A 13,888-nucleotide genomic window follows, 5' to 3' on the forward strand; every position below is an offset into this window, starting at 1 on the left:
GCAGACAGATTGGATCAGCACACTGATGTTTAGAGCCTAGCCTATTTCCAATGAGAGCAAGCCAAGCAGACATCTGCATGGCGGAAAACAAGAGTGATGGAAGTGGCTCTGCACGTCTACAGGGTCAGCTCTTACCGGCTGCTGCGCACCACAAATAATGAATGACATATTAAGGGGGGGAAATGCAGCCATTTCACAATTCCCATGAAATGTTCTGCTCTGGTAAAAAAAAGAAGGTATTTCCAGTCACTGCAGTGTTGTCAGGAGGCTACGGTGGAGGGGAGGAAGTAAAGAAGGAAGAGAAAGGGAAGGGGAAATGAAAAGAGGGAGCTCAGCAGGGAAGTAGCTCGGTCACGTGATGCTAACATATAAATCACTGGGAAGTCAGGAGAGGAGGTGGGGAGAGGAGTGGAGGTGGGGAGAGGAGGAGGGGAGAACAAAGGAGAAGCGAGGAGTTGGGAAGAGGAGTAGAGAGGAGAGGAGAGGAGGGGAGGGGAACATAGAACCCCAGAGTGGGTGGGAGGTGTAGGGGACCCAGAGTCCTAGGACCCGTCTTCATCACTGGAGCCCTCCCCTCTCCTCTCCTCTCTTCCCCTCTACTCTCCACTCATCGCCACAGACAGGCCCTGATCTAATCACAGATAGCCAGGCAGCCAGGCTAGGCCCACGGTTAGCTAGACCTCTCCTCTCCCCTACACTCCCATTGCCACCCAGACACCTAGACACCCAGGCAGGCAGCCAGCCAGGCAGGCTGTGTGCAGATATAAGAGAGGAGTGTGAGGCTGAATGCTTCACATCAACCAGGAGATCATCACAGTCCAGTGAGACCTGCCCAGTAACATGCTATCTCTGCTTTCTATAACTCCCTATGGCCTTGATATTCATCCTTTGGAACACACACACACACACACACACACACACACACACACACACACACACACACACACACACACACACACACACACACACACACACACACACACACACACACACACACACACACACACACACACACACACACACACACACACACACACACACGCTGCACTCATGCACACACACACACACACACACACACACACACACACACACACACACACACACACACGCTGCACTCATGCACAATTGCACACAAATGAAATAACACAATTGTTTGCAAATGCAGCAACCAAACATTTGAGAGTGAAACTGTTGTAATGGTTGATTGTTGATGTTGTCAGTATAGTGTACTACAGGTCCACAGATACTCACGCTCCATAGGCTGGAATAGGTGGTGGTGGAGGTGCTGTGCGGAAGGTGTTGTACACAGCCCGCCCCCGGCCTCGCAAGTGGGCACCCCTATAGGCCACCGTAGCCCCTGTGGCTGGGTAAGGGAAACCTGTTACTGTGGAGAAACACATAGGAAGGAGGACTTTAGAGAGATGGAATGTTGGCATTGCTTACCTTACTGACAGAACACATTATATAAAGACATGTGGCAGTGGTTTCTCCTATGACAGAATACATTAGGGAAAGACAAGGATACATTAGATGTAATCTTTTCTGGGTGTGCCTCATCGAGCACTCTCCTCTTCCCCAACCCACTGCTTTGTGCCGTACTCAGCAAGGATCCACATTTGCTGTACGCATCCTTCCTGACGCCGCCTGCCACCGCCTCCCTCGCCACCCAGGGCTAGCCTTGAAACACAGCCTGGTAATGGATGCAATCACACTAGTTCCACACTGTGGCTTTCACCTGGTTGAGGCAACAGTATGCTAGCTGAGGGGGAAGGTTGTTCTAGGTTGTTGTAGGTAGGTAAGGAGCAGTGTTGTGTGGTGCTGTAGTCCAGACAGAGACAGGCGGGAGGTGAAGGTTGCTGTGTAGCCATGCTGGATGTGCAGGCCCTGGGGGAGCACGCAGCAGATGGGCTGGATGGCGGGACCACTGAGACCCAAACATCCGGCTGACCAAATCCCACACCCCATCTGTGACTCCTCCCAGTCTACCACAGCCCCACGTTTGTCCTCCAGCAGCGCTTAACAGCCAATGGTGATGGGTGGAGGGTGTTGGGGGAGTTCCATGGTTACAGATTAGAGGACAAGCCTCTGGGCTGGGAGATCCCCAGATCCCTCCTTAACCTTCAATCAGTCCAGTCACTGTCTGATTACGAGCTGCAGCACTGCATACAAACACATCTCTCTCTTTCTCTCATGATTAACCTAGTCCTGCGTTAAAGGCTCCTCCTGCTCTCGCCCTAGTCTCCCCCTCTCCTCTCCTCCTCCACTCCATCACAACACTGCTACCCCATCACTTCTATTATTCTTCATCCTCCTCATCTCCCCTGGACTGATTCATTCATTACCGTGATATGTTTTGGGGGAATTCATCATAGGCCTCCAGCCTGTGATGAATTCATTTTGGCAGTGAGGCTGGGGTGTAAATGTGTATGAAAAGGAGGAGGGGTGGGGGGTATATAGGGAGGAGCAGGAGATCAGATATACAACACATTCAGAACACTTTCAAATGATCTTCCAATGGACTCACAGGAGCAAAACTAGACACAGTGGAATCACACCTAGCTATTTTACAGTAAGTCTGCAATGGAGTTATATGATACCTCATATAGAAGCACTCCTATGGACTGGTATAGGATTTCGCCTGGAGAACAATGGCCATTACGGCGGGCTGTATGTAGTGTAATTTGGTGTTAACCCTGCAGGTGGATGGGATTGGGAAGTGTCCTAATGAACGGTACACACCAGCAACCCTGCTGACAGGGAGACAGATTAGTGGTGCTTTTAAAAACACGAACAGCCAGGTTTAATGTCTGACGCCACTAACATCTCCCTCCATTAGGGGCTCCACACATATTCAACGCCTGCATCTCATTTGGGCGGGAAACGCCCCTATTTCCTCCCGAGCAGCAGAGGCACTTTGTTTGCTGCCGACGCAGCAGCAATAGACTGGTAAGAATCACAAGGTGGCCCTTTCGCTTTGGTGATTTATAATGCTGACCTTGACATTTAAATGAGTCTCTTTTTGGGAGTCTGACATATAGGCTCAGCTGCTAAAGGGCAAAAACAATCCTCTTTCATATTTTCAGGGGTGTTTTTTTTCTCCCTTGTACAAATCACTAGCATTTTTGGGGCTCCAAATCTTCTATTTCCTTCTTTTAGGTATGAGAGGGGGGGGGTTGTATTCAATCTGCGTGCTATGATATATGTGAATGTAAACTCATAATGAGTTGGCGATAGGCTACACTGCTTCAATAATAACCCATAAATCAAAAGCTGTTGTCACACTTTGGTAAACCCATGAAAAGCAACAACAGCTACAGCGGCGTATGGGAGCACAAACCTGGTCTAGCCACCAAAGTCAAACACCTTTCTGAGAGAGAGGATGGATGGCTGGGGGAAAACCGGAGTAATGTGCTGGAGGGCGACAGGGTCACACCGCACCTCATATGTCAAATGTGTCAAGTTGAGGGGAGCTCAATACCTTTACACAGCAAGCCAGCCAGTCGGACCAAACCTCTCCTAATCCTGCTCTGTGCAAATGATGGGGTCAAAACCAGCCTTGTAAAAAAACACCACATTTTTCACAATGTTGATCTCTTTAATGCGTCCTGCTCAAAATAATCTGTGGAATGAGCACTTAATCTAAGCACTGGGGACCCAAAATAGCTTAATCTAATCAAGCCACAGGAGCTTAATTATCCCCTCAACAATGAGAGGATCTGTCCAGATATATTAAGATGACAATTAGCCTTTCTATTCTGTCATTTACTCAGCTGGTGGCTTTCAGACGGTCCACACCAAACTTCACCTTTGGAAGTGAAAACATCAAGAGCTCTACTCATCTCCTTCTATCCCCTTAGGAATTAGTAGCAGAGAGAGAAGAAGGGGCTCTCTGACTCGTACAGTGCTTGTTTGAAATGGATTCCCTGATTCGTGTAGGCAGGCAGAGCTGCTTGGTAGCTGTCCATGGTCCTGAAATTGACACACCATGCTATAGAAAAGACTAGGAAATACACCATTGAAATACATCCTACCATCATTCATGGGTTGAGGTATTACATAATATTCATATTTTCATAGTAATATACATTTCTCTCTACGGAAATATCCCCCATACTAGACAATGCTATCTGTCTCTGCCCTAACATCCCCCCACCCCCAGTCCATTTGAGTGGGAACCTAATGCGCCTGCTGTTCACAGGACCCTCTCCACAGCCCCCTTACTGAGGGCTCCAGGGAAGGTTTGGGTTGCAGGGGAGAGGAGGCAGGAGGCAGGAGGCAGCCGAGGACACGGGTCCGGGGGTACACACCACAGGGCTGGCGCCGCCACTACCCCAGTCCCCGCCACGCAGCCTCCCATCAGTAGGAGGAGCCAGTGTACCCTGCAAGAGGTTAAGAGCGGGGAGCCTGCGTGAAGCTCTCATCCGTCATTCTCCTGAATGGGTTTTGAGGACAATAAACCTGTAGCGCCAGGACGAATGGAGACGGAGTGCGCTGTCACCACGCCACGATTTATGGCTCCCAATTTCACTGATCTCCCGCACAGAAATGAGGACTGATAAACAGTGATTAATCACCTTTACATCCCATTTCACTCCCCTCCAAAGTATATTAAATGTAGCCATGATTATTCAAGAATAACTCCATGGATGAAACCACTAAAATGTGTTTCTTCATTCGGGGTCATAACAAAATTATCAAAAACATGGTCAGCTGTTTTTTAAAGGCTGACCTGTTGGCTCCTAGTTAGGTTTTTTGTGACTGAAATGTATCTCTTATTTATGTTTCCCATCTCCCCAGCTGGCAAGCATATGTTGTCGTTTAGGCTTGGCAAACTTCAGTGCTATGTCAAGACGTCTTGAAAAATTAGCAGCCAATAAATCACCATTGCACCCCGCTTCCCCCTGCCTGGAATGGTGGTCCACATTCCCTATGATTTATTACATGATTTGGGCTAGTGTGTTTGTATGTGTGTGTATCCGTGTGTGTGTGTGTGTGTATCCGTGTGTGTGTGTTTGTGTGTGTGGGTGCATGTGTGTGTGTGTTTTGTGTGTGTGTGTGTGTGTGTGTGTGTGTGTGTATACGTGTATATGTGCTGCATAGGTCAGAATATGTATAGGAATGTGAGAATCTATGAAAAAATGTGAGTGTTGTGAATATATATAAACATATCTTGTATTCATTTGTATGTGATCTGCATGATTTTGAATGCATCTGAGAATTTCATGAGGAGTGTGTTTGTGTGTGTGTATTGGGAAAGGGATGGTTTAGTGTGTGTGTGTGTGTGTGTGTGTGTGTGTGTGTGTGTGTGGGGGGGGGGGGGGGGGGGGGGGTAATTGTCAAGGGAAGATGGCGTTGGAACCGGGGGAGCGGTGGGAGGAGGGTGAGGGGTCTGGAGATATAAATAAAAATGATAGATGACTGCTTTCTGTCATGGACAGTTATTTAGAGGTTCGCCGTAAAGCTGTCCGGGGAATGAACAGATTTTAGTCTAATGAGCAGAAAGGAAAGCCGTTAAAGTGGCGCGATGTGCTCAGCACTTCTTCCAAATGAAATAGTACCATTTCCCCCTCATTAAAATGCAAAGGGTTCATATAACATACAGCAATAAAAGTGGCATGTAGAGGGAGAGAGATAGGGAAAACCCCACTGAGCTTGTCTCATCCCTCCATTACCCTGACCATGAGGAATACCAGCCTTCGACAGGGAAGGTGCCAACAATATCGCTCACTCAATCTCCCTTATTCGGTTAGCTCTGTAAAAGTCAATCTGGCGCACTTGGCAAATCCATCCACGGCAGCAGCCTCACCAATCTGATAACAGTTGCTGGGGCGGCTTGGCCTTAAAATATTTTTTCCCGGCTTTACAGTGAACACCCCACAAACAATTGCTCAGGCTGCCTCCACTCTCTCTGTGAGGCTTGGATCATCCACGTCTTATCTGGCCCACAATTCTATTCCAGATCCACTTTGATCTACAGAGAATTGTGTGTTAGAAGCAGGTTGAGACTGAGCCAGATTCTAATAAAACCAGTGTGTAGATGTGAATTGGGTCTGTGTGATAGAAACACTGCTAGAGTGTAGTAGAGTTAGAGTGGTGCTAGACTAGAGGAGTGTAGTAGAGTTAGAGTGGTGCTAGACTAGAGGAGTGTAGTGGAGTTAGAGTGGTGCTAGACTAGAGGAGTGTAGTGGAGTTAGAGTGGTGCTACACTAGAGGAATGTAGTAGAGTTAGAGTGGTGCTAGACTAGAGGAGTGTAGTAGAGTTAAAGTGGTGCTAGACTAGAGGAGTGTAGTAGAGTTAGAGTGGTGCTAGACTAGAGGAGTGTAGTAGAGTTAGAGTGGTGCTAGACTAGAGGAGTGTAGTGGAGTTAGAGTGGTGCTAGACTAGAGGAGTGTAGTAGAGTTAGAGTGGTGCTAGACTAGAGGAGTGTAGTAGAGTTAGAGTGGTGCTAGACTAGAGGAGTGTAGTGGAGTTAGAGTGGTGCTAGACTAGAGGAGTGTAGTGGAGTTAGAGTGGTGCTAGACTAGAGGAATGTAGTAGAGTTAGAGTGGTGCTAGACTAGAGGAGTGTAGTAGAGTTAGAGTGGTGCTAGACTAGAGGAGTGTAGTAGAGTTAGAGTGGTGCTAGACTAGAGGAGTGTAGTACAGTTAGAGTGGTGCTAGACTAGAGGAATGTAGTAGAGTTAGAGTGGTGCTAGACTAGAGGAGTGTAGTAGAGTTAGAGTGGTGCTAGACTAGAAGAGTGTAGTAGAGTTAGAGTGGTGCTAGACTAGAGGAGTGTAGTAGAGTTAGAGTGGTGCTAGACTAGAGGAGTGTAGTAGAGTTAGAGTGGTGCTAGACTAGAGGAGTGTAGTAGAGTTAGAGTGGTGCTAGACTAGAGGAGTGTAGTAGAGTTAGAGTGGTGCTAGACTAGAGGAGTGTAGTAGAGTTAGAGTGGTGCTAGACTAGAGGAGTGTAGTGGAGTTAGAGTGGTGCTAGACTAGAGGAGTGTAGTAGAGTTAGAGTGGTGCTAGACTAGAGGAGAGTAGTAGAGTTAGAGTGGTGCTAGACTAGAGGAGTGTAGTGGAGTTAGAGTGGTGCTAGACTAGAGGAGTGTAGTAGAGTTAGAGTGGTGCTAGACTAGAGGAGTGTAGTAGAGTTAGAGTGGTGCTAGACTAGAGGAGTGTAGTAGAGTTAGAGTGGTGCTAGACTCGAGGAGTGTAGTAGAGTTAGAGTGGTGCTAGACTAGAGGAGTGTAGTGGAGTTCGAGTGGTGCTAGACTAGAGGAGTGTAGTGGAGTTCGAGTGGTGCTAGACTAGAGGAGTGTAGTAGAGTTAGAGTGGTGCTAGACTAGAGGAGTGTAGTGGAGTTAGAGTGGTGCTAGACTAGAGGAGTGTAGTAGAGTTAGAGTGGTGCTAGACTAGAGGAGTGTAGTGGAGTTAGAGTGGTGCTAGACTAGAGGAGTGTAGTAGAGTTAGAGTGGTGCTAGACTAGAGGAGTGTAGTAGAGTTAGAGTGGTGCTAGACTAGAGGAGTATAGTAGAGAAGGATCTCCTACCAGCATACAGTTCAGGACCATAGACAGCTCCCACCACAGGGTTCAGCTTCCAGCCTATGGAGGGAGAGAGAGAGAGAGGGAGAGAAGCCCAAACTAGTAAATATTGTCCTTCATGTACAGTATCTGAACAAAGTTGTAGCTTAGACAAGAGGCAGATCTTACCATTTGTGTACGGGTTGGCAACTTTTTTGTTTGTCATCACTCTTGCTGTTGCATTATTCACCTGTTCCCCCCAAAAACAAAATGGTGCCACAGTTATAACATACCCTTCCAAAAGGCAGACCAAATGACTGGCAGAGAAATACCACACAGATTCAGTAAAATGTGTCAGAATTATGCAAATTACCATAGAGGTTCACAAGACTGGAGAGGTTAAAATAGCCAGAGGAGACAATGGCCTTGAATCACCTTTACATGAATTTATTCCTCATTTACATTTTCTTTTGAGATGATTCAATTACTGTAGCAAGTGGGAAAGCATGCACCAATTACCTACGGATATGAAAGAGAAAAAGCCAAAAGCAACACAGGTAATTGGTTGGATAAACAAATGGATTCAAAAGAAAAACAAAAAGACAGACCCCTTAGATTTCCTCCATATTGGCCTGATGGGAATGTCTGAATAGGGGCCTTCATTTACAGTAAACAAGACCAAAATTAAGAAAAAAATAAATAAAAAAAAATGGGCAAGACAACATGATGTCAACAGGGTGTGTTGGTAGGTAAGTAGACAGGTCTTCTTTATCCAGACGTGACAGTGAGGTCCTTATGGGATGATGAGAGCATGCATTCCCTCTCCAGTCATATTGATGAACAACTTGCACGTCCACCTTGACATGTATGGATTCCTGGTTCCACTAAGTGCTTCCGACACATACCATTATGCATGCATGCACGCACACACACACACAGCGGGCACATGCTTATGTGCAGGTCTCTTGTGGGACAAAGGTGAGAGCAGGGGCATGGGAGAGGTCAGCAGGCAGGAGGTAGAAGAAGAAGAAACAGGAAATAAGGAAAAGCACCTCTATTTTGCGTCCCTCTACGATTGTACCGTTTAGTTTCTCCCGCGCACGGTCGGCATCTGTGCTCGTTTCAAAAGTTACAAACCCAAAGCCCTAAGAGAGAGCCACGTGTGTCACCAGGCCAGTAAGACAGACAGGGACAGGAAGGTAGACAGGGTGGGTAAAATATAGGGTAGAAGGGGGATTAGAGAGGAGGAAGGAGAGAAGGAGAAGGAGAGAAGAAGGAGAGGACTAGGTGAGCAGCAGGAAGTAGAGATGTATATAAGCGGTGTTATTAATTGTGTGGTTGTTAGTGAGACGTCAGGAACAGCAGAGAGAGATCCAAGGAGAGATAAGGATGACAGCCTCACACACACTAACAAACCTGCCTGTTTTACCCAATTAAACACCACAAACCACCTCTGGAGAATGTCTCTGAGCATCGCAGGCATTACACTCTGTTACGCAACATTATAGTCTAATCATTATTGTGAAGACTTCAACAGTAGCCTTATGAAAAACAACCCCCAACCCCCATTGGAATGAGATGAAGTTGAGCAAGGAAGGAATATTCATAAATTCTTCAAGCAATTTAGTTTAATTCCATCATCAACCATTTCTAATCCATTACAATAGCTAAAGTATGCACTGTAGCAATTAAATTAAGCCATATGTTGTCTCTTTTTCTTAGACATATCATTATATTAGTATTCATCATTGTATTAGCTGTGTCTAAAATGTGATGGGGCATTTACCATGCTATCAAGGTATTGGTTGGTAGTAAAGGTAGCTATACATATCACCAACAACATATGTACATTAATAAATCACATGCTACCTCTAAGGAGGTGGAAGAAAAAAACACTGGCTTTACAATGGGGATGTCGCCTTTAAACTCACACCAAAATACCCTCCTCCCCATCCCCCATCTTCCACCCCCACGTGCCCCCTCCCATGAGGCCTTTGTCACCAGCTTGAGTTATGGGGACTGGGAGACTGGGCCTGAGATCCATCACCAGCCTTCAGATATGCTGGCCCAACAAGTCCCAGTCCTTTGGTTTCTATATATACATATAGAGGGATGGGAGGGAGAGGGAGCCACGGCCAGGCTGATAATTGCTTGAAGATATATAATACATGTGAGAGATGAAGAGCATTGTGATCTTGTATGCATACACAGGATCTCCGAGCTCCTATTCCTGGCATAAATAACATGGTAGCTGTCCTTGGGGAGAGAGAGATAAAGAAATAAATTCAAAAGGAATTGAGGGCAAAATTAATCCTTTGGACATTTTGCCCGACTATGGTTGGCCCCTCTATCTTTTTTTATCATGCACAAATAATTAGCTTACACGGAGGGAGAGTGGAGCCACCATTTTTCAAAGGAGACAAACATATTGAATGCAAATTGCCAAAGCTTCATAGAAAATAGATTGTTTATTAATGGCCTGCTAGGTTCATTATATAGCGCGCAGGGTGCAGGAGAGAGGCATCATGGGTAATGGCTTTGTAGGGCACAAACAATAAATGCTTGTTACAGCAGAGGAGGCAGCTTTATCCGGTGCTCAATCTTGTCTGGCTGTGGGGGCTGAGTTGGAGTATAGGTTCCCAGATGGAGGCTGGCTGCATACCTTATACAGACCCCAAACTACCAGGTAAGAGTGGGAATCGATCCCATTCATGGTTGAACACCCAGCTAGAGGAGGCTGTCTAATTTATGAATGGAATGCTCTGGAGCTTGGTACAGACGATTAAATAAACAGTGGATGACCAGCACTGTGCTGTTTACACCAGAGGATGTTATATAAGACATGGTATAGAGCTACTGTACATGTATAGACACTGAGTCAGTTTTGGCGGTGATGGTTCTATATTTGCTATAGCACTTGATATTTGATCTGGGTTGACTATTAGTTTCTAAACTAGAGGTCTGTATTCCTGGTCCATAGAGCTACAGTACTGGATTAAGTGCATTTTGAGACAGCTCAATCACAGATTGATTGATTGATTGATTGACAGGGGTAATGATTCCCCAACTGGAGCACAAAGCTAGAACAACAACCAAAGAGGCAGCAGAGAGAGGAGTGAATGTCTGAACGCAGTTCTCCAGCTCACCAGGACCAGGCTTAGAGAGCAGTAGTCTGAGCCAATGTACACACGGCACTAATGCCATCATTACTAAACAGAAGAAGTACATGGTAATGAAGCAGCTGGGGTTCTAGTTCACTTACCTTGGATCCTCGCTCATTAAAGATAATCTCCACATCTAGAATCTTTCCAAATTGCTGTGGCGAGAAAGGAGACAAGAGAGGAGAGATTAAGTTATGAAAAGAGTAAGAAAACGGTTATTGTTGCCATGCCAAAATATTAGTTGTTATGCAATGATTTCAAATATATATTGTGATCTTATCAAATTATATTTTTTTTAATGCAAAATAAAGTTACTGTTTTATCTGTTATTTCTATGTAATGAAATCAATGATGTAAAAAACTGTGAAAACAAACATTGTAAACACAGCAGAGTTAGAGTAACAGAAGATATTTCACACAGAGAAAAGCTACATCAACATATGGCAAGGTGGTTGTTTGTAAGGTTGTGTTGTGATGTGAAGCAGCTCCTGAGGAAAACTCCTTTTCTCAAATCCCTGAACCGATAGAGAGAGATAACCGATAGAGACAGAGAGATAACTGATAGAGAGAGAGTGAGTTAACTAGGCTTTGACATAACGAGAGACAGACCAGCAGGCTTCTGCCTGCCCAACAAACAGGTGGCTGTGCTGTCTCTCTTTCTACACAGGTACCTGCCATTTTCTCTCTCTTTCTCCTCCTCTCCTTTTCTCGCTCTTTGTTGGTGTGAGTGTGTGTTGTTTTCTCAGTGAACAGGACTAGAGGGATGGTCCCAAGGGGTTAACGTGCTCGAGCCTTTTGATTTAACAGGCTCGACTTTGGATCATTAGAAAACAGAGGAATGAAAGCCAATCGTAAGTTCCCCCTAATGAGTGGAGTGAGAGCCACTTTTAATTGCTGTCTACAATGGCCGTATTATTTCATTAAAAGTAATTACCCTGTCAAGCGGTCCGCATCGCCTTCATTTGGGCACAACAGGGAAGAAATAGGCCTTCCATGTGGTTGGCGCTCAATGGGAATGGATGGATCGTTTGACTGAGCCACTAATAGGGGTTAGGAAGAACCGGCTATTATCTGCCTGCTCCAGCCATAGGAGAGTGATGAGAATGATGAGGGGAGTGGGTCTGGTGGAGGAGCTGGGTTTATGGGCTGGTAAAACACATATGACATCCTTCATCCCCCAGGGTCAAGTGCTGACCCCCACAACGCCTGAGAAAAAAAGTTGGAGTTATTTATGACCTTCTCAACAGGCAACGCCAGGGTAGGCCCAGCCCAGGCCACAAACTGAAGTCCATCTTGCTCATCTGGGATTTCAATTCTACATAGGCTCCCTCTCCACATCTGCCTCGTATGGTGCTCAGCTCCATTGTTTCCAATTGAAGCGCTTTACCGTACCCAGCTCCATCACATACAGAGGCATTTACATCCCAGTGTGATGCCCCTCTTCGCATGAGATGACAATGCTTCCCCATGCAATGTGCAGATGCTAATTGTTTTAACCAAGAGTAATGGGCTTGTGGCATCGATTAATTAGTTTCTGGGGAAGTCATCTTAGTGGATTCCCACATGGCACTGGGGATCTCAGCCGCTCCGCTCCCACACTCTCCTCCCTCCCCACAGCCCTCTACGCCCCAGCTCAGCCCCAGCCCAGCGCAAACAGCTGCATCAGCACCAAAGCCAATAAACAATGGCATCAATTGGAGGGGTCTCAGGAGACACAGACAGAGCTGGGGGACTGACGACACCTCCTTCCTTCCGCACCCCCAGATCAGCCATAGTAAACAATCAACATATCAATAAGGAAATGAGAAAAAGCGTCCGTTGGGGAAAAATCATAGGCACTAGTTAATATTCCTACCTCGAGACACTTTTTTTATGAGGCCTCGCTCATTCGCTCCACTTCCTATCTGAGATGCAAATGCATTTCTACTCTGTGATCAACTGGAATGCAGCGCTACCAACCACGGATAGGTCACCGTATGTATCCCTGCTTCTGCTAGGCTAAAACACCTGAATGCTGTGAGGAGGCTAGCTATCATTAGCATAATACAGCATGGTGTAGTAGTGTAGAGTGCTGCTACTGTCTGAGAGTAGCAGAGTAGTGGCTGGTGAGATAGACTGGAGCTCAGTGTGAAAGCATGGGGGCCAGAGGTCTGATTGCCCAGAGATGTTTGTTCACTAAGAGCCCTCGTCAAGCAGCCGAGGAGGAGTACTGTTGAAGAACCCAGGAGCAGAATGAGGGGGACGCCCTCAAGCAGCACAGCATGGTGCGCCGCGCTACCCGAGCTAACGCTAGCTTGGAGTGTTTTCCTTTCACTCCTCTAATCGCCCGCTCTCTCAAATATCCCACTTTTCTAATCACTGATTAAGGTCTGCAGTAGTCGCCTTAATGAGGCTTTCATTCTGCGCCTCGTTAGTGACTCAGAGGGTCATCCTCCGCACCCTTAACCCCTACGGAGGGGTAGGGTAACTCTCAAACCCTCCCTCCTTGTTTAGGGGCTTGCTAGAGTCTCTGTTAGCAGGTGCTAGCTAGTCTCTGTTTTAGCTCTCTGCTGGTGGCTGATGGAGGGTCCCAGCTAAGTGTGCACGTCACTAGAGAGCTGGAGAGAGGGGCTCTTCACAACTTGTGGGAGCAGATGGAGGTCCTGGGGGCTTGGCAGCAGCGCTGGGTTCGGCTGCGCTGCACTGGGTTCCACTGCTCCACCATTGACACATGCACCATCTCACCGCTGCCTTTCCCTTTCGCTCTTCTCTGCCTGCCTGTATGTCTGCGGGCTCTGCTCGTGTGTAACGGTAATGGTGTATTGAGCCCCTGGCGGCAGGGCAGCCATTAGAGCCAGAGGGATGGGGCTGCACACCACTGATCACATACACACAGACACAGGGTCATTGTGGAGGCCATATCCAGGGGTGGAGCCGGAGCTGAGCCGGCACGTTAATACAGCACAGACAGGATATCTCCTCTCCCAACCAGCAACCAGCTCTGCCCACAACCATCAATCCCAGGACCCAGCCACCGACTGCCCGGAAAGTTAGAGAGGGGAGGGCTGCTGGGAGGGCCACTGTTAAATTTGCATCACATATCCATAAGCTGCACACACACGTCGGCCAGGCGCACAAAGCCTCCGAGCTAATTACTGAGGCAATTTGGATTCCACAGGACCTGCTCCAGAGCTGGAAACAATAAACCCAACAATCAGACAGCACAGGAAGGAGAGAGAGAG

General features: G+C 47.0%; 1 protein-coding gene across 9 annotated transcripts in view; it reads right to left on the reverse strand.

The window, feature by feature from the left end:
• The window catches only part of LOC123741697 (RNA binding protein fox-1 homolog 3), a 385,849-nt gene that overhangs the window by 19,959 nt on the left and 352,002 nt on the right, over positions 1-13,888 (reverse strand). For 8 of the 9 annotated variants that reach the window (XM_082971476.1, XM_082971473.1, XM_082971472.1 and 5 more), the window contains 5 exons: positions 10,769-10,822; positions 8,559-8,651; positions 7,696-7,756; positions 7,534-7,587; positions 1,252-1,384 (listed from right to left, as the gene is read on the reverse strand). In XM_082971476.1, coding sequence (XP_082827602.1) covers positions 1,252-1,384; positions 7,534-7,587; positions 7,696-7,756; positions 8,559-8,651; positions 10,769-10,822 — 395 coding nt within the window. The remainder of the gene's footprint in view (positions 1-1,251; positions 1,385-7,533; positions 7,588-7,695; positions 7,757-8,558; positions 8,652-10,768; positions 10,823-13,888) is intronic. The other variant, XM_082971477.1, reaches the window with a different exon arrangement.

The sequence above is a fragment of the Salmo salar genome, chromosome 03, assembly GCF_965601325.2.
Source record: "Salmo salar chromosome 03, fSalSal1, whole genome shotgun sequence".
In the NCBI taxonomy this organism is placed as follows: Eukaryota; Metazoa; Chordata; class Actinopteri; order Salmoniformes; family Salmonidae; genus Salmo; species Salmo salar.